Source organism: Neurospora tetraspora (genome assembly GCF_033439725.1).
Source record: "Neurospora tetraspora strain CBS 560.94 chromosome Unknown B0H65scaffold_2, whole genome shotgun sequence".
NCBI lineage: Eukaryota > Fungi > Ascomycota > Sordariomycetes > Sordariales > Sordariaceae > Neurospora > Neurospora tetraspora.
This window is the reverse complement of record NW_026944384.1, coordinates 5,998,045-6,019,934: the sequence shown is the minus strand read 5'-3', so window position 1 is coordinate 6,019,934 and position 21,890 is coordinate 5,998,045. Positions and strand designations below refer to the sequence as shown.

At 53.0% G+C, this 21,890-nt stretch overlaps 12 protein-coding genes across 12 annotated transcripts; 3 read left to right on the top strand and 9 right to left on the bottom strand.

Annotated features, from left to right (window-relative positions):
• Positions 1-169: 169 nt before the first annotated feature.
• B0H65DRAFT_140397 (P-loop containing nucleoside triphosphate hydrolase protein) lies at positions 170-1,612 on the bottom strand. Its single transcript, XM_062820927.1, has 3 exons — positions 1,250-1,612; positions 544-999; positions 170-473 (listed from the first exon to the last, which is right to left on the bottom strand). Exons 1-3 carry the CDS (start codon positions 1,323-1,325, stop codon positions 208-210), a joined length of 798 nt encoding a protein of 265 aa, XP_062685238.1. The 5' UTR covers positions 1,326-1,612; the 3' UTR covers positions 170-207.
• A 178-nt stretch (positions 1,613-1,790) lies between these two features.
• On the top strand, positions 1,791-2,660 carry B0H65DRAFT_140348 (uncharacterized protein). Its single transcript, XM_062820926.1, has 2 exons — positions 1,791-2,124; positions 2,294-2,660. Exons 1-2 carry the CDS (start codon positions 1,900-1,902, stop codon positions 2,561-2,563), a joined length of 495 nt encoding a protein of 164 aa, XP_062685237.1. The 5' UTR covers positions 1,791-1,899; the 3' UTR covers positions 2,564-2,660.
• A 217-nt stretch (positions 2,661-2,877) lies between these two features.
• On the bottom strand, positions 2,878-3,646 carry B0H65DRAFT_140312 (uncharacterized protein). Its single transcript, XM_062820924.1, has one exon. It carries the CDS (start codon positions 3,438-3,440, stop codon positions 3,054-3,056), a length of 387 nt encoding a protein of 128 aa, XP_062685236.1. The 5' UTR covers positions 3,441-3,646; the 3' UTR covers positions 2,878-3,053.
• Positions 3,647-3,884: 238 nt separating this feature from the next.
• B0H65DRAFT_420371 (PRELI-like family-domain-containing protein) lies at positions 3,885-4,481 on the bottom strand (the record flags this gene model as incomplete). Its single annotated transcript, XM_062824272.1, has 1 exon — positions 3,885-4,481. One exon carries the CDS (start codon positions 4,479-4,481, stop codon positions 3,885-3,887), a length of 597 nt encoding a protein of 198 aa, XP_062685235.1.
• Positions 4,482-6,120: 1,639 nt separating this feature from the next.
• Positions 6,121-7,576, bottom strand: B0H65DRAFT_419765 (putative methionyl aminopeptidase; the record flags this gene model as incomplete). The annotated part of the gene is made up of 3 exons (XM_062824235.1): positions 6,121-6,264; positions 6,321-7,447; positions 7,531-7,576. The coding sequence occupies 3 exons, from the start codon at positions 7,574-7,576 to the stop codon at positions 6,121-6,123; spliced, it is 1,317 nt and encodes a 438-aa protein (XP_062685234.1).
• Positions 7,577-7,987: 411 nt separating this feature from the next.
• On the top strand, positions 7,988-9,716 carry B0H65DRAFT_489826 (uncharacterized protein). Its single transcript, XM_062827722.1, has 2 exons — positions 7,988-8,374; positions 8,560-9,716. Exons 1-2 carry the CDS (start codon positions 8,133-8,135, stop codon positions 9,428-9,430), a joined length of 1,113 nt encoding a protein of 370 aa, XP_062685233.1. The 5' UTR covers positions 7,988-8,132; the 3' UTR covers positions 9,431-9,716.
• Positions 9,717-9,906: 190 nt separating this feature from the next.
• On the bottom strand, positions 9,907-12,336 carry B0H65DRAFT_459547 (eukaryotic porin-domain-containing protein). Its single transcript, XM_062826464.1, has 4 exons — positions 11,980-12,336; positions 11,572-11,694; positions 10,492-11,442; positions 9,907-10,421 (listed from the first exon to the last, which is right to left on the bottom strand). The coding sequence occupies exons 1-4, from the start codon at positions 12,022-12,024 to the stop codon at positions 10,272-10,274; spliced, it is 1,269 nt and encodes a 422-aa protein (XP_062685232.1). The 5' UTR covers positions 12,025-12,336; the 3' UTR covers positions 9,907-10,271.
• A 427-nt stretch (positions 12,337-12,763) lies between these two features.
• On the bottom strand, positions 12,764-15,474 carry B0H65DRAFT_139988 (putative asparagine synthase). Its single transcript, XM_062820922.1, has 7 exons — positions 15,350-15,474; positions 15,029-15,079; positions 14,912-14,937; positions 14,769-14,795; positions 14,657-14,692; positions 14,441-14,589; positions 12,764-14,375 (listed from the first exon to the last, which is right to left on the bottom strand). The coding sequence occupies exons 1-7, from the start codon at positions 15,373-15,375 to the stop codon at positions 12,948-12,950; spliced, it is 1,743 nt and encodes a 580-aa protein (XP_062685231.1). The 5' UTR covers positions 15,376-15,474; the 3' UTR covers positions 12,764-12,947.
• Positions 15,475-15,932: 458 nt separating this feature from the next.
• B0H65DRAFT_440759 (uncharacterized protein) lies at positions 15,933-16,334 on the bottom strand (the record flags this gene model as incomplete). Its single annotated transcript, XM_062825483.1, has 1 exon — positions 15,933-16,334. One exon carries the CDS (start codon positions 16,332-16,334, stop codon positions 15,933-15,935), a length of 402 nt encoding a protein of 133 aa, XP_062685230.1.
• Positions 16,335-16,975: 641 nt separating this feature from the next.
• B0H65DRAFT_507259 (putative ubiquitin--protein ligase hus5) lies at positions 16,976-17,657 on the bottom strand (the record flags this gene model as incomplete). The annotated part of the gene is made up of 4 exons (XM_062828127.1): positions 16,976-17,229; positions 17,303-17,326; positions 17,391-17,551; positions 17,623-17,657. 4 exons carry the CDS (start codon positions 17,655-17,657, stop codon positions 16,976-16,978), a joined length of 474 nt encoding a protein of 157 aa, XP_062685229.1.
• A 1,265-nt stretch (positions 17,658-18,922) lies between these two features.
• B0H65DRAFT_569503 (Pex19 protein family-domain-containing protein) lies at positions 18,923-20,538 on the top strand (the record flags this gene model as incomplete). The annotated part of the gene is made up of 3 exons (XM_062830414.1): positions 18,923-19,228; positions 19,285-19,878; positions 19,943-20,538. The coding sequence occupies 3 exons, from the start codon at positions 18,923-18,925 to the stop codon at positions 20,036-20,038; spliced, it is 996 nt and encodes a 331-aa protein (XP_062685228.1). The 3' UTR covers positions 20,039-20,538.
• B0H65DRAFT_140204 (uncharacterized protein) lies at positions 20,212-21,817 on the bottom strand. Its single transcript, XM_062820923.1, has 2 exons — positions 21,125-21,817; positions 20,212-20,997 (listed from the first exon to the last, which is right to left on the bottom strand). Exons 1-2 carry the CDS (start codon positions 21,692-21,694, stop codon positions 20,437-20,439), a joined length of 1,131 nt encoding a protein of 376 aa, XP_062685227.1. The 5' UTR covers positions 21,695-21,817; the 3' UTR covers positions 20,212-20,436.
• Between the last annotated feature and the right edge of the window lie 73 nt (positions 21,818-21,890).

Genomic DNA, 21,890 nt, shown 5'->3' with positions numbered 1-21,890 from the left:
TGCCTTGAACCCAACCCATGAACCTCAAACCCGATCATAAACATCATCCAAATAAAGCTCGCCACAAACCCTCACAACCGCCTCCCAACCCTGGTACAGCTTCATCCACTAATTTACCGTCTCCGTCTCCCCCTCACTCTCATCCCCCGCCTCAGACCCGCTCTCATCCCCACCCTCATCCTCATCCGTATCCTCATCACTCACTACCTAAGTGTGCACCCACTTCCCATCCTCCATGCTCTCCACAACCTCATCCACCTCATCCTCCCTCAACAACTTCTCAATCATCTCCCCATTAACCAAATCGTTTTCAACCGCCCTCTTATCTGCCTCTTCGGGGGTACTCGCAATCCCAGCAGCCAGATGCCTCTTCACCAGTCTCTTCCTGGCAACCGGGAACGGCACTCTGACAAAGAACTTGAGGTCCATCAGTTTGGAAGCATCGGACCAGGGTTTTTGGTCTAGTAGGAGATCTAGTTTCCGTTTCGTTAGCTTTACCCCAACCCAGAAGACGGAAAAAGGATGAGAAAGAAAGAGACTTACAATTCCCCTCAAAAACAACCACCCTCACCTCCCTCGCCACTTCAATCCCCTTCTCCACCGGATCCTTCAAAGCATGATCGAAACTTGGGGCCCACACCGTTTGACTTTCCTCAGTCATCGGCTGCCTCAGTTCCTTCACTAGCTCATAAAACCCCTGCCCGTCAAAAGTAAACTCCGCGCCGCGTCGAGCGTGTGCTAGTTCGGGGTCGGGCATGGCGGAGAGTTGGGCGCGCGTGAGGTGGAAGCCATCCATGGGGAGGGCGGTGGCTATTTCTGTGACGAGAGAAGCAAAGGGGGAATCGGTGGCGTGGAGGTTGTTGAGGCGGGTGGCGATGATTTGGGAGAGGGTTGTTTTTCCTAGAAGGGGGAAGGGGAAGGGGAGGTTAGTGATGGTTAGAGAGAAGCAGGTTAGAGGGGAGGGCTTACCGGAACCGGGGATACCGGCTATGGCGATCACTGTTTGGGAAGAATGAGCAAGGTTAGTATATCTGCTGTTACTACCGTAATGATGAAGGGTGACCAAGGGAGAGGATGTGATCGAGGTGGATCAGTTGAGTATGACCGGACGAGTTGAACACCATCTATCTCGTGGAGATGAGCTCAAAACGCAATGGCCACTGGACGGATATAAAAGACATGCCGAAGGTGACTGGTGTTGATGATGGGTATCATGGAACGGAAAGAAGGGGAACCGGCGAGCACATACAGAGTCTCTGATCGTTGGGCATCTCGAGATACTTCTCCCAGGCCCTATCGACCAAACGTTCCACTTGCTCCTCCATTTCGGTGATTTGTTATTAACTGCGGATGCTGATGATTGCTAGATGGTTGGTATGAAACGATGTCACTTGTAAGTCGGTGATAATGGATGAGAGAAGATGCCGTGGAGAGTTTGTCTACACTCTACAGATGGAGAAGAGGAACAGGAAAAGAAGTAAAATTTATGGGGTTTTGCAGGTTGACGACGACTCTTTCCCGTTGTTCAAGATTGGAAGTTGCTCTCGTCAAGAAGTCAGTCGAGGAAGGAAGCACCCAACCCAACGCCGGCCGGGCCTGGCCAGCATGACTGACATGGCAGGTGTGGGGCCGCCCTACGGAGCTCCACGGGCCACTGCGGGGAAGATGCCGCTCCGTTAGTTCGGCTTTTAGGGCTCCGCAATTGCTGTCTTCACTTCCTTGTCCGGAGAACTGCAACCCGGGGAAAGTCCTTTCATTCGCCAACATCTCTTCACTCTTCTGCATTGACTTCTTCAACCCATCTATCACTCTCTGCTCAGCAATATCAACCATAACTCATTCCACTCAACCTTTATTCAAAAATTTCACCTGAAACATCAAAAACCCCGGCCAGGAACCATGTCCCTCGAAGCCGAAGCCCTCGAGTCCGGCCTCCTAGGCATCGGTCTAGCTTCTGACTCTGAAGACGACTCTCCCACCACCACCACCACCAGCCTCAACAACAAAACCGAAGTCATCGCCGAATGTGCACCCCCAGCCACCAAAGCCGACCGCACCGCCCTCTCAGAAGAAGCCTTCCAAGAATTAAAGAGAACTTACCGAGTGAAAGTTGAGAACGGCGAGGTACTATGTCTTTTCCTCCTTATCCCCCTTCCCCCTTATCCCCCTTACTCCCCTTTTCCCTTCCTCCCCTTTCCCCTTCCTTTTTCCCCTGTCCCCTTCCTCCCCTTTCCCTTCCTTCCTCCCTTTCCCATCCCTCCCTCTCTCATGTATAACACTAACAAACCCACAGATCCACACCACCCTCCCCTTCCCCCTCGGCTCCCTCACCCCCTCCGGACCCTCCGGACAAAGAACCATCAACAAGCCCGAAGCGCAAGAGATCCTGCACGCGGTGGAGGAGCTCTACTTCTTCCGACGGTACGAGGAGGCGGTGGCGCTGATTCAAAAAATATGGGAGGATGCGGGAGAGGAACTGTTTGATCGGGACACGACGGGGTTGTTGAGGTTGTATGAGACGAGGTGTGGGGAGAGGTTGAGGGGGGTGAAGGGGGGGCAGTGAAAGGGGATGTAAGGGGGAGGAGGGGGAAGGGGATGAGAGCGATGGAGGAGAAGATAGGTTGGTGGAATCAATGATACCCTTTTTTGTGCGTTCGTGATTGCTTCGGTTATGTTATGCAGTGCAGCGTTGGCAGGTTGGGTTGGTTGAAAGGTCCAGATGAGATGATGGCAATTCGTCTGGTGTGAGTGCGAGGTTAGACGTCAACCGAACATATTTTCAACATGAGTTCATCGCGAAAAGCCATTGAGCTTTCATGAGACGAACGGGCAGTCACGAACAGCCGCCAAAAAGAAGCACAGCAATGTTGACAAGAGCGGAGAGATGGTAAGATGTCTCTTTATCTATACCTCGAAATGTGAGTGAAAAAATCTAGCAAACGCTCTAAATGTTCTTCTAACTTTCATCCCTAATCCCTCTCTATCCTGTCCATCATCTCTTTTGATCATTCCATCATAGCTGCCACCGGCGCGAACCAGTTTATCTGAACCGTTTAGGGTATGGGTATGCAGTGTGCAGTAGAAAGATTTCTTCTTTCTACCCCGCGCGCGCTTGTTGTTGCTTGGGCCGTCGCATCGGAGGCCATCACCCCTCCCTCCTCGCTTCCTTCGAACCGAACGTGTTCGGAAGACCGGAAGCAAGGCGGTAATGACAAATGATGACTTGACGTTTTTCCACACTCCCAAAAAGAGAAAAACAAAAATAAATCGTTGGGGGTATCTCCGAAAACTCCGTGCCAACACTGCTCGACATGATGGGGATGACGGGGAGATAAAGACACAAGAGATAAGGAGGAAAAATGCAGGTCTAGTAACACATCTCTGAAATCTGAAAAAAAAAAAAAAAAAAAAAAAAAACCGAAGAAAAATGAATAATGCATCGCTTCTTTGCCCCCTAATGAATAATAAACACCAAGCAACGCCGTCTAATGAAGTTGACTCCAAGTCTATGCTTTTTTGGCTAACCCCCGGACTCCGTTCGACACCCCTTTTGTTTGTTGTAAACCCATCAATCGCAAAGAAAGAGCAAGAGAAGTGTGTGATAATGCATCTTTGATGCCAAGCCAGAGACAATGCCCCCGGCGCGGAATTGCCCGGAGAGTCTTTTTCAGCTCAATCCTTTGTTTGCTTGCCGCGGGTGCGTGACACGAATATGTGTCGGCGAATGTCGTGATTTGACGTCGTGAGCGAGCAGGCGTTTCGATGGTGCGTTGCCGGCGTAGAGGCTGTTGTTGATATGTGATGGTGATGCCGTTGCTCAATCGCCCCGACGATGCCGAAATGAATCGAGCATGTCAGAGCAATCTCGGATCGCAAAGGGAGACTTAGGCAGCCATGCGGATGTTACCCGCCTGCTCCCTGATGAGACCCATCTTCTCCTTCTCCCTTTCCTCGGCGAAGACGCGCCTGCTCATGGCCAGCACGGACTCGAACCCTTCCTTGCCCTTAGCCGCGTTCTCCCGGAACCTCTTGACGAGGGTGTCCTCGATGCTGTTCTTGATGCGCTGCCAGCCACCAGCCAGGGCGGTGATCTGGGCCTCCTGGTGGAATTTGGTCTGGTGGTCGTTGAGAGGGGAGTAGACGACGGTCTCCTGGACGTTGAGCAAGTTGCTCCAGGTGATGTTGGTAGAGACCATAGTGACAGTCTTGGTCTTGGGGTCGACGTAGGAGGTCTCAAACACTTGCGACTCATCCATGCCGCCCCCCATCATGCTCTTGAGCCATTCCGGAGCGGCCTGACGGCAGGTGATGAGGCGCTCGGTGCGCAGGATGCCGGTGGCAGGATCGACGCTGCGGCTGATGGTGTCGACGGCGATAACGTGCGTCGACTTCTCGTTCCATGGGCAGTACTTCCGCCAGTTGGCGGTCGATACCTCTTCCCAGGAGTAATTGAAGGTTTCTGTGTTGGAAAAGACCTTCATTTTGATAGATATGTAATAGGTTTTATCGATTTTGGTGGTGATGGGTTTAAGTTATCGGGTGTCGAGATGTAACCCTCTTATTTGAAAAAATCGACTCGAAAGCGACGCGCTGACAAAAAGCAGACCGCAAGAAAGGAAGACGATCCTTTATTGTCGACAATTGCGGTGACGAGGGCGAGCGGTCAGGTAGAGAAAGGGTGTGGTAGTTGGTGGTGGTGACGGTAAGAAATCGTTTGGACCAACGACAAGAATGGGACTTTTTGGTGGTTAAGGATTGGCTTGTGATGACGCTGGGAGGAGTTCGCGGAGAGAGCGGAGGAGCGCAGCAGAAAGTTCTTCGCAGGGGCTAGACTTGCTGAAAAGTGACTAGCTGCAGTGACTGGGACCCTTGGGTAAAGAAAACCGGAGTTCCGAACAACGGCCTGGACCTTGGGTTGATCGACGATAACGGAGGGCGTGCCTGTTTTGCTTATGAATGGACCCGTCCGATAGGATGGAAAAATAGGTAGTGATTGTTTGTAGTATGTGGTCGCGTGAATGCAGGTAAAGGGCAGTGCAATGCTATGCAGGACAAGCGCAGTATAGATAAGAGAGATTTGAAATCAGATTTGAACAAAACTTTGTGAAACTTCAAAAACAGCAAGACCGGAACGGAGCAGAGGAAGAGCGGTTGCGGCCTTTATGACTTTCCGAAGTCATCGAGACATTCTTCGGCATTTTACCAAATGGAACCAAAACGTGACGCCTTTTTTTTCAGCGTTGCACGCCCCCGCGCGGCCCAGTGGCCCACTGACTCCGTTGATCCGTCCACACCCGTCTCACGAATTCTTATCGGGCCCGTGATAAACAAAAAAAAAAAAAAGCGGCAACGCAGGGCAGCCGTGCCATCAGCCAATGGGATGAACCAGATTTTCCACCATCAATCTCCACCAAACCAGGGGAATCACCAACCTCGGGTCGGGTAGGCCGGGCACGGCGAATCAGACAAAAGCACAGACCACAACCATGACTTTGGCACGAAGCGCCGCAGACGTCACAGCCGTCACAGAGAGCAATTGCCTCCCAAGACCCTTCACTGGCCCCGGCATACCTCCGTCATCCCTATATGTCGATCACTCCGCCTCCGTGACCGCTTCCGTCACTCTTCGCCGCTGATTGACATTCCGGAATGCTGTAGAATTCCCCCGTATCGGTACGGCACGGCCTGTGGGTCACTGGGTCCAAATCGTCCGGCACGGAGCAGAGTGGATCTAAGACAGGCTTAGCTCCGCACACGCTCCGGTCGTCCCTTCGGTCGACGGCTATCCATGTTGAAACATGAGCACGCACAACACTTTGGCGGTACTAGTTCTCACATGCTGGATGAGTCCAAACTATCAGCATCGGGTCCCTGATATTAGCCAAACAGTGGTTCCAGATTGATGAACTGAATGTCAAAACGTCAACTCTGTTTTGCCGGTACTCTCGAGGCTGATGGGTGCGCCCTGGGCTTCTGGCTCGAGCTTTCGTTCACTTGTCTCTATCAGAGCGCACCCATCACCATGAACCCGTGATATTACAATCTTTCACAACGTTACAGAAAACAAATCCCAGACTTTTTTGTCGTACCTTATCCTATGCTATGCTATCCGTTAATCCCTTAGAAATCATCACCACGGCTGATAACCTCCTTCACGGTAGGTCTGAGCAGAATGGTGTGCTCATACTGGGCAGTGTAAGAGCCCTTCTTATCAACCAGTGGGGGGTAAGCCTCGACAATACCTTGCGACACAAGGTTGTTCAACTGCAGCATGTGTTAGCAATCACTCGGTTTAATAAATACCGAACATCATGACTTACCCCGAGAAGATACTTGTCCTGACCCAAACGATCAATGTAACGCCTGCAGAAAGGCAGAGTACCAAAGTTCTTGGTAATAACGTTCAACAACGACTTGGCAGACGACAGACGGAGGTCGACCTTGGCCGCATCACCACGCTTGGCGTAGTGCGAAACCTCACCCTCCTCGTGCACGTAACCGTTACCCGTGCTGCCGAAAGTCTCAATAGCAAAGACATCGCCCTCCTCCATCTTGGTCTGGTCATTGCTCTTGACGATCGGCACACTCTTAGTGCCGTGGATGCTGTAGTGGTTGATGGTGTGGCCGTTCAAGTTGCGGATGGACTTGACGGGGAGCATCTGGCCGTTGATTTCAACCTCGTAGCTCTCCATGACCTCCTGGATGACAGCGCCAATGTCGCCCACACGCACGTCGATACCGGCCTCCTTGATACCGGCGTTGGTGGCGGCCTTGACGGCCTCGAGAAGAGGGTCGTAGCGGGGGTTGAAGGCGACGGTGAAGGCGCTGTCGACGATGCGGCCGTTGACGTGCACACCAAAATCCACCTTCATGACGTCGTCCTCCTGCAGAACCATCTTGTTGCCGGCGTTGGGGGTGTAGTGCGCCGCGCAGTGGTTGATGGAGAGACCGGTAGGGAAACCCATGCCGGCAATGAGAGCGTCACCCTCCTCGAGACCGCTGTGGCCGGTCAAGGCACGCACACTATCCTCGATATTCTCGGCGATCTCGGTCAGGCTCTGGCCGGGCTTGATGCTCTTCTGCGCCCACTGGCGAACCTGTCTGTGAACCTCGGCGGCGTGGCGGTAATCGGTCAAGAACTCCTGGTTAGAGGCAAGGTTGTCGAGATGGCGCTTCTCCTCGTTGGTGACGCGCTTCAGGTTGTCATTGGCGTATTCGACCTCCTCGCCCTTGGGGTATTGCTTGTTGGGGAAGAGCTGCGAGACGAGGACACGCGGAGGTTCGCTCTGGCTGGTCGGGGCCTTCTTCTTCTTCTTGGGCTTTCTCTTTTTCTTCTTCTTGGCGGCACCGGCGGCAGGGGCGGCAGCACCCTCCTCGGCTTCCTCGTCACCGGACTCGGCATCGCTGTCGTTGCCGTTGGCGGCGGGGACGGGCTTGGTCTCCTCGACTGTTTATCGAATTCAATAAGTCAGTGGTGTGCTTGAGGTTGCGCAGTGATGCAGGGTGCCGGGAGGATGTTGAAGTCCATACCGCTGAGCTTGCTAAGCTCTTCTGCTGGAGCTGCTTGAGCTGCCATCTTGTCTGTCCGATGTCTCCTGACCGGGAAGATGTCAAGAAGAACAGACGGAGGGTTTGTTGTTGGAGAAGGGAAGCTGGTGTTCTTCAAGCAACAAAGTTCACCCCACCATCCAAAGCTCCCGTCACAATTAGTCAAAAAATTGACGGCTGACCACTTACAGCGCTCCATCCAGAGCTACAGGGCGCAACTTTTAACAAACGCGGGGTTTCAGTGGAACGCCTCAGCGCCCTTGAATTGACATAACTGACAGCTGCATGAGCTAACCCGACCCAGCTCGCTATGTTGCCGCGTTATCCGGATATTGTGTTGCACAAGTCCCAATTGAAGGGACATGCTTCTCACGGGGCGGGAGGTGGCCAGAGCTTCAAGGACACTGTCCCTCGATTATGTCACTGCGTCACCGGCGGCAGGGATCCTGACCACAACTTCCTTATCAGGCTTGAAGCCAAAAACTAATCTGCCATCGACCGACATCGTCAATTGCGCCTAGGTGTTTCTTCGTTTGACATGATATGAACGATTCTCTATGAACCCAGCGAGGACGGAATGAGGAATGCCAGTCCATTACAGCTCTTTCGGTGCGGCCTTGCGCCCTCTTGGTCGCCAATGTCGTCGTCCCAATCTTTCTACTCCTCCGCCATCGATTACCGCGAGAGTTAACGTCGCGAACAATGTCTCTCGAAACTTTACCACGTCGAAATCTCTCCGAACCGGCCGTCAAGAGCCGGAACATCACAAGAACCACTATGAGACGTTGAACGTTCACTTTGATGCCACTCAGGCGGAAATCAAGAAGTAAACATGCCTTCCCTTGAGCTCCTATCGCGAACTCCACCAGACTTTCTTATCACTTACACGTCCTCCACTTTCCATATCCTCCCCATATCCTCATCATGTCTTCCCCTAAATAATTTCCCTCCCCTCATGTCAACGGTGATACCAAGAGTAGCCATGACCATAACTAACCTCCCACCCTCCAGATCCTTCTACCACCTCTCCAAAACCCACCACCCCGACCACAACCCCTCCGACCCTCACGCCTCCCACCGCTTCATGCGCATCTCCGAAGCCTACTCCATCCTCTCTCACGCCGACAAACGCGCCCGCTACGACCACGACGTGCTTCGCCTGCACCTTCGTGCTCGCGCCCACGGTTCTCACCACTCCTCCTCCGTCGGTCCAGCCGGCGGCCGCCCGGCCTCTGGGCTTTCCAAACGCCGGTCAACGACCCAGGGCGCGCCCCCGCCGAGCTTTTTTAAACAGGGAGGGTATGGAGAGCAGAAAGCGAAGAGGGAGAGGGCGGAGGGGTGGTATCCCCAAGGCGGTGCCGGTGCCGGCTTTGGTCAGGCCGGAGGGGGGTTTGGTTTCGGCGGCTTCGGTTCCCAGCCAGGCACCGGCACCGGCACTGGCACTGGCACAACAGGAGGGACAACAGGATCAGGCCAACAAAAACAAGAATGGTCCCAAGCCTTCAACCCCGCTTCCGCGCCTCACTTCGACAGCCAGCAACACACGCGCACCCATGAACAACTGTGGGAGAACTTGAAGAAGTCGCATGCGAGGAGGAATGAGGCGGCTAGACAGCAGGCGCAACAACAGCAGCAGGGGCAGCAGTGGTGGAGCCAGCAGGAGCAAGAGCCATACAAACAGCAGTGGGGAGAAAGTAAGAAAGTCCTACCAGAAGTTCAGCAGGGACATCTGGCGAGTTTCTTTGCTGTTACAGTGGTTTTGTTGGTCTCGAGCTTTGGGCCTTATTGGTTGTTTGGGGAGTGGACGAGTACGGGTGGGAAGAGCAGTGGAGGAGGTGGAGGTGGAAGTGGAGGGGGAAGTAAGAAACAGGCGGCTGCTTGATGGGACAGTTTGATGGCTATGATGATGATATATGAACTGGAAAGCAGGTACAACAGGACTGCGGGGGGACCACAGGGTAACAGAACTGTGGTGGCGTTCAAGTCATGAGAAACTAGAGACTTGGGCTTAACGGAGTTGCACAGTTACATAGAGAAGACAATTGTATAACAGAATACATTCATATGTCAGCTCTTGAGAAGATGATGAGGCTTGAGCTGCGTGTTGAGAAACCACTGCTACAAATCAAGACGCATTTTTGCATACTGGGTATTCCCCGTATTACCTGCATAGCTATCGTATCTTCTCTATTCGAGGTATACGGTCGGTATTGACTTGCGGACAATATGTTGAATAATGGGTTTCCCAGGTTTAGTTAACTGGCTGGGGATTAAGCCTTGTGCTACCATGAAGGGATGACACGTAGGGTTCCATCCCGATGCTTCACTTCATTGCAAAACCCTTTGAAGTTTTTGACATTTCTTGAGAAGTACTGAATGAGCGTGTTTGAAATCGCTATGGGTATTTATACTCTAAAGATCGCGCTTGGTTTCCACCTCCAGTCTAACTACAGTAACCATGTCCATCAAAGACGCTACAACTCTATCAAGAACTTTTGGCCCTCTTCGTTACACATAAACTCAAACCAGTATACACAAACTCGTCAGCCACCCGAAGCAGGGCGCGCAACGTCGTCATCTTCACTGTCTCATAAAATAAAACATCACTGAAAGGGGAGGCTCCACGATGCCAGCAAAGGGGGATTATCTATTCCAGTTGAAAATGTTGTTTCCGAAGGAATCCTATGATGCTCCTGCTCCGTCTCATTTGTCCTGCGATTACTCTAAGACTCGAAGGTAAAGCTGGTGCCGACCTTGTGGGTGGCCTGGTCAAGCTTCTGGGTATCGAAAGAGGCACCAACACCGAGGGTGACGCCCTCACGGAGGAGAACGTTGTAGGCAACGGCAGCGACACCACGGTCGTTGATCTTGCCCTGTAGGGTGGAAAAAAAAACTTGGTCAGCACCCACACATTCCATAACTAGATTCACAGCAAGAACATACCTTGACGAAAGAGACAGGGTCGATACGGTACTTGGTGGCGACCTCGAGGCCGACGGTGTTACCGCTCTTGGAGTTCCAGGTGGCCTTGGAGCCAGCCTCGACCTGGGAGTTGACCTTGTGGTAGTAAGAAGCGGAGAAGACGCTCAGGTTGTCAGTAGCGGTGATGGCAGCGCTGTAGGTAGGGGCGTGATAGCCAACGGCGGCGCTGTAGCCAGTGATGGCAGCCTTCTGGACATCGTAGCCGGCGGAGGCACCAGCGAGGAAACCCTCGTGGCCGACAATGGCGTCGATGTTGGCGGTGGGGCCCTTTAGGAGGTCGAAGAAAGCACGGCCGTGGAAGTTGCTCTGCTTGAAGTGGAGGTTGAACTTGGCGCCGCGAGCGTTGGTGGCGGGGAGGAAGGAGAAGATACCCTCAGCCTTGAGACCCTTGGCGAGGTTGTCGGCCATCTCGACCTTGGTCTCAAGGGCGTTGGCAGTGTTCCAGGTCTGGGTGACGGTCAAGCCTGTTGTTCGCCAGTACATTAGCATTGTCGTGTGGTTCGCATACGGACTATAGTAAAAGCTGAAGTTGACGGGTCGTCCCCAAATCCGAGGACCCATGATCCCGTCTAGAGAGAAGTTCGTCTCTACCGGAGGCCGGACAGGCGCTGAAATCCTCTGCTTTGGTTTCACGTTGGCAGTACCATTGTCGCCGGCGGCTGAACTTCCGTCGGGACGACAATTCCTGGCTTTGTCGCTTTGATGGACGCGTCTGTGAACGATGCAGTAGCCGGGAGGTGTGCTCTGCTTGGTTTTCTCAAAGCCATGGAAACAGCGATGGGCACAACAATAGGCTGGAGGCAGCGGTCCGCCGGGAGGAAGATGACCAGAAAAGGGAGCAGAAAAAGAAGACGAAGATGTAAGAGAAGGGTGATATGTACCATTGGGCTTGTCGGTGAATTTGCCCTCGAGCTATAAGTCAAAAGAGGTCAGCATTGTCTGTTCGCAACGGGAGAGAAGGGAGGGCGTTTGGCGCAACATCAAGATGATGCTATCGCGGCATTGCGCCGAGAGCCCCAAGGGAGGGAGGAGGTAACGTACAGCACCGCTGGTGGCCTTGTCGTGGCTGGACTTGCCGGTAACCTTGAAGGCGACATTGTTGGGGGTGTTGGACTTGACCTCAATGGTGCCGGCAGAGAGGTGGTAGAAGTCCTTGTTGAGGAGCTATATTGCGCGCAAAGAAGTCAATGATTATTCGTTATAGTGCATGCATGGGGTCCAGGCCCAATCATGAATCATGGTGGGGTGGAGGATGACGACGGTGCTTCATGGATGTTGGTGTTGACGATGCTCGTTTGCTATCGCGAGAGTGGGATGTGTAGGTATGGGGAAATGCCGCTTCAGCTTTGGAGCTTGGGCAGCTTTCCCCGGCCAAACAGACAACACGTCTCTCGATAGCATCGTCATAGCTCGGGTTGCGGTGCACAGGGAGGCGTGATTTTTGCTTACGTCGTTGGCCGACTTGGCGATATCAGAGAAAGCGGGAACAGCCATTGTGAAAGATGTTGTGTGAGGGCGACACGGGTATATTGGTTAATGGAGAAAGTGAGGTTGCGGAGTTCAAGAACGCGAGCGGGAGACGGGAGTCGGGAGAGAAAAGGCTTGCGGTTATGTTGCGCGCGAAGCAAGGTCGGGTCGGCTGCGACTGACGGGGCTGGTTCTGGCGAGCCCCGCCTGAGTTGGGAAGTCGGCGTCGGGTCTGGGATACTCCAGCAAAAAAGTGGAAATGGAAATGTTGGGAAGACCAGAGACCCAAGAATGTCCCGAGAAATTTCCCAGACGGGTTCGTGATTGGTCCTTCTCGCCGTGTACATTTGCAGCTCGGCAACGCTAGACTCACGATGACAAGCCTGAAGCAGCACCAATCGCGACCCCACGCCGTTGACGAAACCAGCCCGTTCATGCGCACCATTAACCCTAACCCCTTTGTACGTCATTGCCCCCTTTCATGACTTCTCTAAAGGTAAACAATCACAGACTGAAGGCATCATCTGCAGTCGGCCCTTTCATCTCATGCTACAAGTGCATCTGTGTCATCCCGAGAAAGTTCGCATCTCACAGCACATGATGCAAGCATCTTCCATCTATCGCATAATCGTCATCCCCTTTCATCGTACTCAGATCGTGGTGATCGTCTGTTGGTTAGGTCTTACTTTGTTTCACTTGTCCTGTATTGGGTTAGTCCCAACCAAACGGTCATCACCGTTCGCGAACAAACCAACTGCTTCTTTATGCACATGATGTTTTTGATCACTTTTTGCTTTCATTTCTATGCTGGGTTGCTTGCTAGTATAGGTATACGCGATCCTTTTACTTTGACCCCATATAACGCCCTACAATGTAAACCCGAGACCAAGCACAAAAACATTCTAACTTTTAAATGTTGTTTCCCTTTTTATTTTATTTTGTTGTTTGCTTTACTCCTCCACGTGGTCATACTTGGCCTGGTGGATGGAGATGGCTCTGCCACTGGGGTCGGTCTGCTTAACCCACTTGGGAGTCCACCTCATGACGGTAGACGCGCACGAAGGGGGGAAGTGCTCGTCGAACATGCAGCGGTACCAGTAAGCCTCCTTGGTATCGGGGATGTCGTCGCCCCACTCGGGCTTGGGGTTCTTCATCATCTCGTCGGTGACTTGGAGCTCGGCCTGGTCCTTGAGGGCGTCGATCCATCCGTAGCCGACACCGTCGGAGAACTGCTCCTTCTGGCGGTAGAGGATGTTGTCGGGGAGGTAGGCACCCTCGGGCTGGTCCTTGGTGTCGAAGGCCTTGCGGAGGATGTACTTCTCGAGCTTCTCCTTGGTGATCATCTTCTCCTGGGGATCGATGTTAAGAGCAACCTCGAGGAACTCCTTGTCGAGGAAGGGCACACGGGCCTCAAGACCCCAAGCAGAGGTGGACTTGTTGGCGCGCAGGCAGTCGGCCAAGTGGAGGTTCTTGACGCGACGGACGCACTCCTCGTGGAACTCCTCCTTGTTGGGAGCACCGTGGAAGTAGAGGTAACCACCGAAGATCTCGTCAGAGCCCTCACCCGAGAGAACCATCTTGATACCCATGGCCTTGATCTTGCGAGAAAGGAGGTACATGGGGGTAGAGGCACGGATGGTGGTGACATCGTAGGTCTCGAGGTGGTAGATGACATCGGAAAGCGCGTTAAGACCGTCCTCAATAGTGAAGGTCATGACGTGGTGCTTGGTGCCGAGGAACTTGGCGACCTCGAGGGCGGCCTTGTTGTCGGGGGAGCCGGGGAGACCGATTGAGAAGGAGTTGAGCTGGGGAAGAAAAGTGACGGTCGAGAGCTTGTTATCATCATCGATACCGACCAGACCCTCACCCTTGTCCTGAGCCTCGGGGTCAACCTCCTGGTTGGCAGCCTGCTCCTCAGCGAGCTTCCTCAAGCGGAGGGACTCCCTCTGAGCGATAGCAGCAACCAAAGAGGAATCAAGACCACCGGAAAGAAGGACACCGTAGGGAACCTCAGCCATCAGACGTTTCCTGACGGACTTCTCAAGAGTCTCACGGAGAAGCTTGAGGTCGAGAGGAGTCTGGGGGCACTTCTTCTCATCCCACCACGAGGGCTCGAAGTAGCGGGTGGTCTCGCCAGTCAAGCTATCGAAAACATGGCCGGGAGGGAAAGCCTCGATCTTGTCGCAAACGGGGTGGAGGGACTTGAGCTCGGAGGCGAAGTAGACGGCGCCGGGCTCCTGGGAGTTGTAGCCCTTGTAAAGGGTGGTGATACCGATGGGGTCGCGGGCGGCGATCGTGCGGTCCTGGTTCTTGTCGTAGAGAACGAAAGAGAACATGCCATCGAGGTACTTGGGGGCATCGATGCCGTGCTCGAGGTACTGAATGGCATTGTAAGTATTTTTTCTCGTTTTCATCCGATCTTTGACGAAGCGCGCAAACTCACCAAAGGAATGATGACCTCGCAATCTGAAGTGGTCTTGAAGTGGTAGGGGTTCTTCAAGTGCTTGCGGATAAGACGATGGTTATAGATCTCGCCGTTGGCGGCAACGGCAATGCTCTCATCGGCGTTGGTGAGGGGCTGAGCACCGCTCTCTGTTTTTATCGTCAGTTTTTGTCTCTTCAAGTATATTTCAGAGAAGCGGTTTTCCTTTGTACGCACCAACACCGACGATACTGAGACGCTCATGGCACAGAACTGTGTGAAGCGTATGTTGTCAGCCAATTTTGTTCCCTTTATTTGGGTTCTCGGGTTCGGTAAAGAGTATTCATACTGGTGTTGTGGCAAGTGACGCTGCCGCCTGTTCAGAAAAGCCAATTGTTAGCCATGTGCTCCAAAGCTGTCGGGATTATCGCATTTGTTTATCTGCGATACTGACTCAGGGGCAGGATGCCAAGAGATTGGGATAAGACTCACTCCAATCAGGACCACGGTGACGGATGCTGTAGATAAGAAAAAATGTTAATCGAGTCAATTCCTCCCATGTTTTGCCGGAGCCCGGTCGGACGGGGAAGTCGGGGAAAAAGCGCTTACGCCTTGGAAAGCTTCAGAGCCGTAGGCTTGAACTTGGCGACATCTGGGTGGCTATATGGAACAATATGTTAGTCAAACAATCCCAAGAAGAGAGCTTTTTGTCTCCGCGATCATCCTTCTTTGTGCGGTTCGTTCAACCGTGGATGGAGGGGCGCGCGCGTCTTGGCGGAGGGGCATTTTGGGGTCGCAGATTGTTATCGGATGCGCTTGTTGTTGCCCCTCCCTTCCGATTCCGCTCTTCCCCAAAAAGTTGTTGCGAAACCGCACATGCGATGACAGGTGGAGGAGAAACACCACAAAGACTTTGGAGTCGCAACTTACTTGTGGCAAGCAAAGATTCCGCACATCTTGACTGTTGGTCGGAGTAACTCCTGGTATCTCTGAGATTTGAACCTGAGAAAAGTTGTTTGGCGCTCAGAGGCCGAGTAGATAGAACCGAGTTGGCGAAGAGAGGGCCGCCTTTATAAACTCAGGTTGGTCGTCTTAGACTGAGGGATGCGCAAAGAATGACGCGGGTAGCACAGAAGCTGTGGGTGAAAGCAACAGATGGTCGAGTGGGATGAAGTGAGGGATGAGAGGGAAAAGAGAGAAAAGAGGGAAAAGAGGGAAAAAGGAACGGGAAGTACAAGAGGAGGGTGTAGTCGATTCAAGAGTCAAGGGGCTGGCCGTTTAAAGAGTCATACGCACCCACGCATCCCCCCGGCGAAAATAATTGTGTGGAGAGCCGACGGGACCCCAGAGATCGGGTCCAAAAGTCCGTCTTGATACAGGACGAATCCGCACATCGGCCCCCAGACCCAGTCAAACACTCCAGTCAACTCCAGATCGTGTTCCATGACTCCACGGAAGCATATGATTGACAGCGTGGCCCAAGCCCCAAAACACTACTGTAGCTGCTACTATTTTATCCAGGATATTGCCAATTCCCACGGTCCATTGGCTGCTTAGCTCCCGCTTTGTGATCCAGTCTCTCCAGCACACCGGCCAAGACGACAAGCTCCAGAGCCGCCTCTGCTCCAGAGCTCCAGAGCCTCCCGCCGTCCCGCGGTAGTCCTGCGGTTCTGCGGTCCCTCATTGTCAAGGCCGATGTCGGGACATGCCGGTCCCTGAGATTGTCTGAAAAGAAACGGTCAATGAAACCCCACGCGGGCCCGCGTCCGCCCATCCAGGGATTACCTAAACCGGACTGATAAGAGAACCGCGGAAAGCAACGCCATTTGACCGTCTGGAAGCGATCATCAGCCAGCGAGCCCAGCCATGTGAGCTGGAACACTGTGGAGAGGAGCAAACTGTGAGATGGGGGCATAGTTCATCACAATCTGTCGGCACATCATGTCCAAGTCCTTCCAGACTCTCAACGTCACCGTGTCCACCGCTGCTCGAGCGGGAGGGTCTGGCATAAAGTTAAACTTACAGATCTCAAGTGGGGGGCGGCGACGGGTACCCCAGCTTTCTCGGTAAGCGGAGCGTGGGTTGTAACCTTGTGACTAAGTTTCCCGGACGTGAACTTTTTCTAGAATAATTTCCGGTCACTTTGAAACCGACGCATACCGCTCCCGCCTTGACCAAATTCTCTGCGATGTGAGATGACTCATAAGGGTTCATCCCACTTGTTCCGCCACACCTCGGCCGAACCCGACCGCGAGTTTACCAGAAGGGAGATCTAGAACCGGGACAGCAAGTATCGAACACGAGAGTTGGGTGAAACGGACTGGTCGGTCAGGCGCAGCGTCGGTAATTTTTTCCTTAGACTATTGTTCCTCGATCATGAGCATATAGAGCAGCCCGAAGATATAATCGTGCGCAGAATCGCTACCATTGAATGAACTCCCTCCAAATGCCGCCGCAAACAATGAATTGGTATCCCTAAACTCCGTGTCCCAGTCCAGCAAAACAAAACAGCTCTCTTTTTTCCACCAAGCACCCTCACAATCGTGGGTTCCCAATCTATGGGGCGGCATTCTCCCGCACGACGCGCTTGATCCGACGCTCATACTCCTGACGATCTTTCTTGAAGAGATTGTACGCCTCAGCCTGGGCTGGGGACTCGGGGTTGGGGTCGTTGAGCAAGTCCTGAATGCCGAGCAAGATCTGCTTCATCGTGATAGCCGGCTTCCATGCCTCTTCTTCGTTGAGGATCGAGAGGCAGACCGTGCCCGACGGATAGACATTGGGGTGGAAGAGAGGGGGAACGAATTTGCCTGCGCAGACGCCAACATGTTAGCTATGTGATGGTGGGAAGGGAGGATGGACGAGGGCTAGGTTTCGGCGTACACTTGGGGGGTTTCGTGGGATACTCTGCATGCAAAAAACGTCAAGTCAGCACGTTATATTCCTCTAGACACCGGTGCAGGGCGCATACCGTCAGGGAAAGTAACGGTCAGCTTGAACAGACCACCCTCCCAGATCGTCTTTTCCTTGCCGGGAATACCACATTCCCAAATCTTCAAGTCGAGCACACCCTGCTGGTTCTTCTGGGGACGGGCATAGAAGCCAAAGGGGTGGTCCTTTCGCCACTGCTTCCTGGAGGGAGAAAAGAGAACTGTTAGTCTGCTGGAAGCAGTCACACTGATGCGCAAGGCTTTGCGACGCACCGTTCCTCTTGCAAGCGGTTCTGGCACAGCGCCATGGTGGTTGATGGTGTTGGCGTTGAGGGGTTCGGCGTCGGTTAGAGTTGAGCGGTGGGTGATCAACGTGGGATCTGAGTGATCCCTTGGACGAACTGAATGCGATGACGGTTCAACTCCCACGGCCGGCTTCTTGCTGATGCAATGACGGCGCCGAGAAACGTGGGGACGCGGCTGAAGAGCTGCTCGGGTTGGTCACGGGGGTGATAGGGCGCGGATCAGAAGGTGGAGTGTAGAAGGTCCTCTGCAGGTCAGAGATCCAATGGGCCACGCGGTAGAAGCGTGGAGTAGGTAGCCCCGCAAGGTGAGAATCGGAAGTGGATTTGGGGTTTCGTGATGCCAAGAAATTTCGGAATTGAAAGTCTGGAGTTGTAGATGCGGGAAATGATGCGCAATCAGATGGAAGGGCTTGGGAACCGAATGTGTTTTGATCCCGACGATGATGCCGGAAAGTTTGGCAAGTGCCAGGGAGTCGAATGGCAGGCGACGCGTTCGATGATTTGCACCGGCCGTCGCTCAAGTTGTTGCCTGCCGGAGTCCCTGTCGCCTCAAATCAGGAAGGCGGAGAGTGGATGAATGGTAGGAAGCTCTCCTTGTAACCTGAAGCTTCCAGGCTTTGTAATACCTCAGCCGAAAAAGTACAAACGCTGAATGCGGCCAATTTAAATGGTAATAGACTCTTAGTGAGCTGGGTCATAGTTATATAGCATTAGAAATGGGATGACAGCGGGATGTTACTTTCAGTTTTCAAGGAACCTGATATCAAGGAATTGCTTGGAGCTGGAGGTGGTGTCCCTCGGCACTCAGCGTACCCTGGTGGGCAATGGTGGGGTAAAGTTTAGAGATGCGGGAAAGCGCCATGAGGAGGGGACTGAGCCGAATTGCACATGCAAACCTAAGAGAAACCCCCCGTCATCTGAACCCTTCCGGATGTCAATCTCCATCTGGCTTCTCTCCCTTTCTCTCTCCCACTCATCACCTTTTCTCTCAAGATTTTGGTCAGCGTTTTGGGGCCTCACTTTTGGATTCATCTACCCCACGGGAGATTTTGTATACCCTCATAGGTAATCTATCACTCCGCCTTGCATTAGCTTGGTTTCTTCTCCAAAAGACAACTTCACACCTTCACCTGTTCCAAAGGGGTCGTGCTTCGACGTGGGGTAAACCTTTTGCCCGAGCATCTGGTTCGTCTGCGAAACGAGGCGCATCCACGACCGATCGACGTCTTTGCGATTTACACAACATTCTTACATAACCATACCGCACAATGGCTTCGAATAACGCCGGCGATATCGGCGGCGCAAAGGAGGAGGTCCCCAAGAAGGCCACCGTGGTTGACGAGTTCGACGACGACGTATCCGACCCGGATGAGGATGACTTGGATGACCTGGATGACATGCTCGATGAGTTCGCTGCAGTAGACCTTCAAGCCAACAAGCCCTCGGGGCCAGCAAGGCCAGACGCCGCCGAGGCAGATGATGCCAAGGGGGAAGATGATGTCCTGTCCGAAGAGGAGTTTGCGAAGCAGCTGCAGGCCGGCATGGCTGATCTCCTCGGTGATATCGATAACTCGGTATGCGAAAACAATTTCAACATTCAATTTTGTGACTGTAACTAACTCATCGCCAGCCTGAGCTACAAGCCCAGTTTGAGAGCATATTCAAGGAACTAGGTGCCGCCGCCGCTGCCTCGGGTGCCGAGACCCCAGGCATCCCTACCCCTAAGGTCGCCGAGACCTCGACCAAGACCCCTCCCTCCTCTTCTCGCAGAGCCTCTGCCTCGGCTTCCCCATCGAGCAAGAATGCGGAAGCTTCTTTCCAAGAGACTATCCGACGGACCATGGAGCGCATGCAGACATCTGGCGAGCAAGCCACGGCCGCTGCCGCAGCTGAGGGTTCCGATGACTTCCTTGCTGAGCTGCTCAAGCAGATGCAGTCGGGTGGCCTTGAAGGTGAGGGGAGCGAGGAAGAGTTCAGCAAGATGCTTATGGGAATGATGGAGCAGCTCACGCACAAGGACATCCTGTATGAACCTATGAAGGAACTGCACGAGAAGTTTCCTGGCTGGCTGGAGAAGAACCGGGCGACGACGTCCAAGGAGGACCTGGAGCGGTACGAGTTGCAGCAGAAGCTCGTGAGCGAGATTGTGGCCAAGTTTGAGGAGCCCAACTACGCGGATACGAGCAAGGAGCACCATGAGTACATCGTGGACAGGATGCAGAAGGTATGTTGCCCCATAAGACCCGGAATCCTTCGACAATGTCAACTGACTCCCCTTGTGTGTATAGATGCAAGATGCTGGCCAGCCTCCCAACGACTTGGTCGGAGACATGCCCTCTGCCCAAAATCTCGACCTCCCCGACGATCAATGCACCCCTCAGTAATTGTCTCAACACATCAAAACAAAAACCTGCAGCGAGTATGATACCATGAAGAGTTGGCCGCCATCGAAAAATGTTGGGCAATTTATTATTATGTGCCCGTATATGTATTGCCATCTCAAGAGCAGCGCTAGAGTATGATGATATAGAGTACTTAATGAGATCATTAACTTTAGTGATCCTTCACACCCTAGAGTGGACCAACCCGTATTCCTGTTACATATACCCTTCTAATCCGAAAATCATTATTGGCCGTGTTCCTTTTGTGTCTCGAAACCCAATCAACCCTTTATGAGTGTAGCCGGAACTCCTTGTCCTATGCAAATGCAAGCTATGAAGCCAATATGTGTCCCACGATATGAACGAAGCGCAAGAAATATCATCAACCGTCCCGATGATATTCACCCTCCCATCTCCACGTCGTCCTGACTGTGGTGATGATGCTGTATCCCCGGATCACCACCACCATTCGGCTGTTGCTGCTGCTGCCCTTGTTGTTGTTGCTGCTGCTGCGCCAAAACCTCCATAAACAGCGCATCATACTCATCCTCCTCTTCCTCCTTCTCCATAAACTCATCTCCCTGTTGTTGCTGCCCTTGCCCCTGCTGCCCTCCCCTTACCCTCAAATCCTCCTGCGCCTGCTGATTCAGCGCCAACAGCGCCTCCAACTCCGCCTCCTCCTCTCTTGCAATCATATCCGCCATGTACGCATCATCCATATCTTGATATTTTTCTTGTTCTCCCTGTTCTGTCCCTGGCGGCGGTTGATCTTCCAACAGCCCTTCGAGAAACTGCTGCTGGTGATTGAACTTTGCTCGGAGCTGGGCGAGCTCTTCGATTTCTTGTTCTAATAAGGAGTCGGTGTGGTATTGAGGGTTGAAGTTGAAGGGATTGGGAGGGGCGGAGGCTTCTTTTGCTAGGCGGAGTTCGCGGTTGAAGCGGAGCCATTCTAGTTTTAGGAGCTGTTTTTGAACGATTGTTTAGCATGAACAACCGAACGGGATGGACTGTATGTGGATGTGGGGGAAGGTTTTCAAATGGGCAAAAAGCAAGGGGAGTAAGTAAAGAAAGGGAAAAGACAAAACGAACCTCATTCTCCCCACCCCTCCTCTCCCACGCCTTATCGTCCGCTCGTTGCCGTACATTTTGCAGAAACAACCGCCGTCGGTCTTCTTTGCGGTTGGAGGAGAAAGAGGGGTGGTTCATAGGTCGGGCGGGGCGGGAGTTGTATTTTAGAAATTTGTTGTTCTGTCCTTGTTCCTGTTGTCCATCTGCCGCGGCTTGTCCATTTTGACCTGAAGCTTCTCCTTGCCCTTGTCCCTGTCCTTGCCCTTGACTCTGTAAAAACGACCCGAAGATCGGTGATGATTGTGACTGTGACTGTCCTCCAAAGATTCCTCGTGGTTTCGAGGTTGGTGAACCTGGTGGTGAAGATCGAGACATGGAATCGAATGGTCGGATGGGCGAGGAAGAGAGGGGAGAGCTGATTTTTGGTCGGTATTGAGGTTGGTATGGCGAGGAGAAGGAGGTGGTGAAAGAGGGGAAGGATGGCGTTGTTGTTGTGTTGCTGTTGCTATTGTGGTTGTTGGTGTTGGTGTTGCTGAAGGGGGAGGGTTCCTGGACCTGACCGAAGGAGAAAACTGGAGTAGAGGTAGACATGAAGTGACTTAGGACTAGAGTTGAGGATTTTCGAGTCGCTTCTGTTTGTGGTGACTAATAGAGAAGAAGCGATTTTCTTTTTCGTCCCGGATTGTCGCTTGCAAGAGTGTAGGCAGCAGAGCCAAAGAGGTTCGCAATGCGGGTCGAGTTGAAGGAAGAGTCGGAGTTTGTAGTGGAATATATGAATTTATATATA

Bases quoted from the DNA above. Each gene is read 5' to 3' on its own strand.
- B0H65DRAFT_140348 (XM_062820926.1), top strand. From the start codon at position 1,900: ATGTCCCTCGAAGCCGAAGCCCTCGAGTCCGGCCTCCTAGGCATCGGT. The intron at 2,125-2,293 runs GTACTATGTCTT...ACAAACCCACAG, and splicing joins TGAAAGTTGAGAACGGCGAG to ATCCACACCACCCTCCCCTT.
- B0H65DRAFT_139988 (XM_062820922.1), bottom strand. From the start codon at position 15,375: ATGTGCGGAATCTTTGCTTGCCACAA. The intron at 14,693-14,768 runs GTATGAATACTC...CGCTTCACACAG, and splicing joins CGTCACTTGCCACAACACCA to TTCTGTGCCATGAGCGTCTC. The intron at 14,376-14,440 runs GTGAGTTTGCGC...AATGCCATTCAG, and splicing joins GCGAGGTCATCATTCCTTTG to TACCTCGAGCACGGCATCGA.
- B0H65DRAFT_489826 (XM_062827722.1), top strand. From the start codon at position 8,133: ATGCCAGTCCATTACAGCTCTTTCGGTGCGGCCTTGCGCCCTCTTGGT. The intron at 8,375-8,559 runs GTAAACATGCCT...CCCACCCTCCAG, and splicing joins ACTCAGGCGGAAATCAAGAA to ATCCTTCTACCACCTCTCCA.
- B0H65DRAFT_459547 (XM_062826464.1), bottom strand. From the start codon at position 12,024: ATGGCTGTTCCCGCTTTCTCTGATATCGCCAAGTCGGCCAACGAC. The intron at 11,695-11,979 runs GTAAGCAAAAAT...CGCGCAATATAG, and splicing joins TCGCCAAGTCGGCCAACGAC to CTCCTCAACAAGGACTTCTA. The intron at 11,443-11,571 runs GTACGTTACCTC...TTTGACTTATAG, and splicing joins ACAAGGCCACCAGCGGTGCT to CTCGAGGGCAAATTCACCGA.
- B0H65DRAFT_140204 (XM_062820923.1), bottom strand. From the start codon at position 21,694: ATGTCTACCTCTACTCCAGTTTTCTCCTTCGGTCAGGTCCAGGAACCC. The intron at 20,998-21,124 runs GTTCGTTTTGTC...GTTCAAAAACAG, and splicing joins GGAGGGGTGGGGAGAATGAG to CTCCTAAAACTAGAATGGCT.
- B0H65DRAFT_140397 (XM_062820927.1), bottom strand. From the start codon at position 1,325: ATGGAGGAGCAAGTGGAACGTTTGGTCGATAGGGCCTGGGAGAAGTAT. The intron at 1,000-1,249 runs GTATGTGCTCGC...CTTCCCAAACAG, and splicing joins GCCCAACGATCAGAGACTCT to TGATCGCCATAGCCGGTATC. The intron at 474-543 runs GTAAGTCTCTTT...AACGGAAACTAG, and splicing joins GGTTGTTTTTGAGGGGAATT to ATCTCCTACTAGACCAAAAA.
- B0H65DRAFT_140312 (XM_062820924.1), bottom strand. From the start codon at position 3,440: ATGCATTATTCATTTTTCTTCGGTTTTTTTTTTTTTTTTTTTTTTTTT.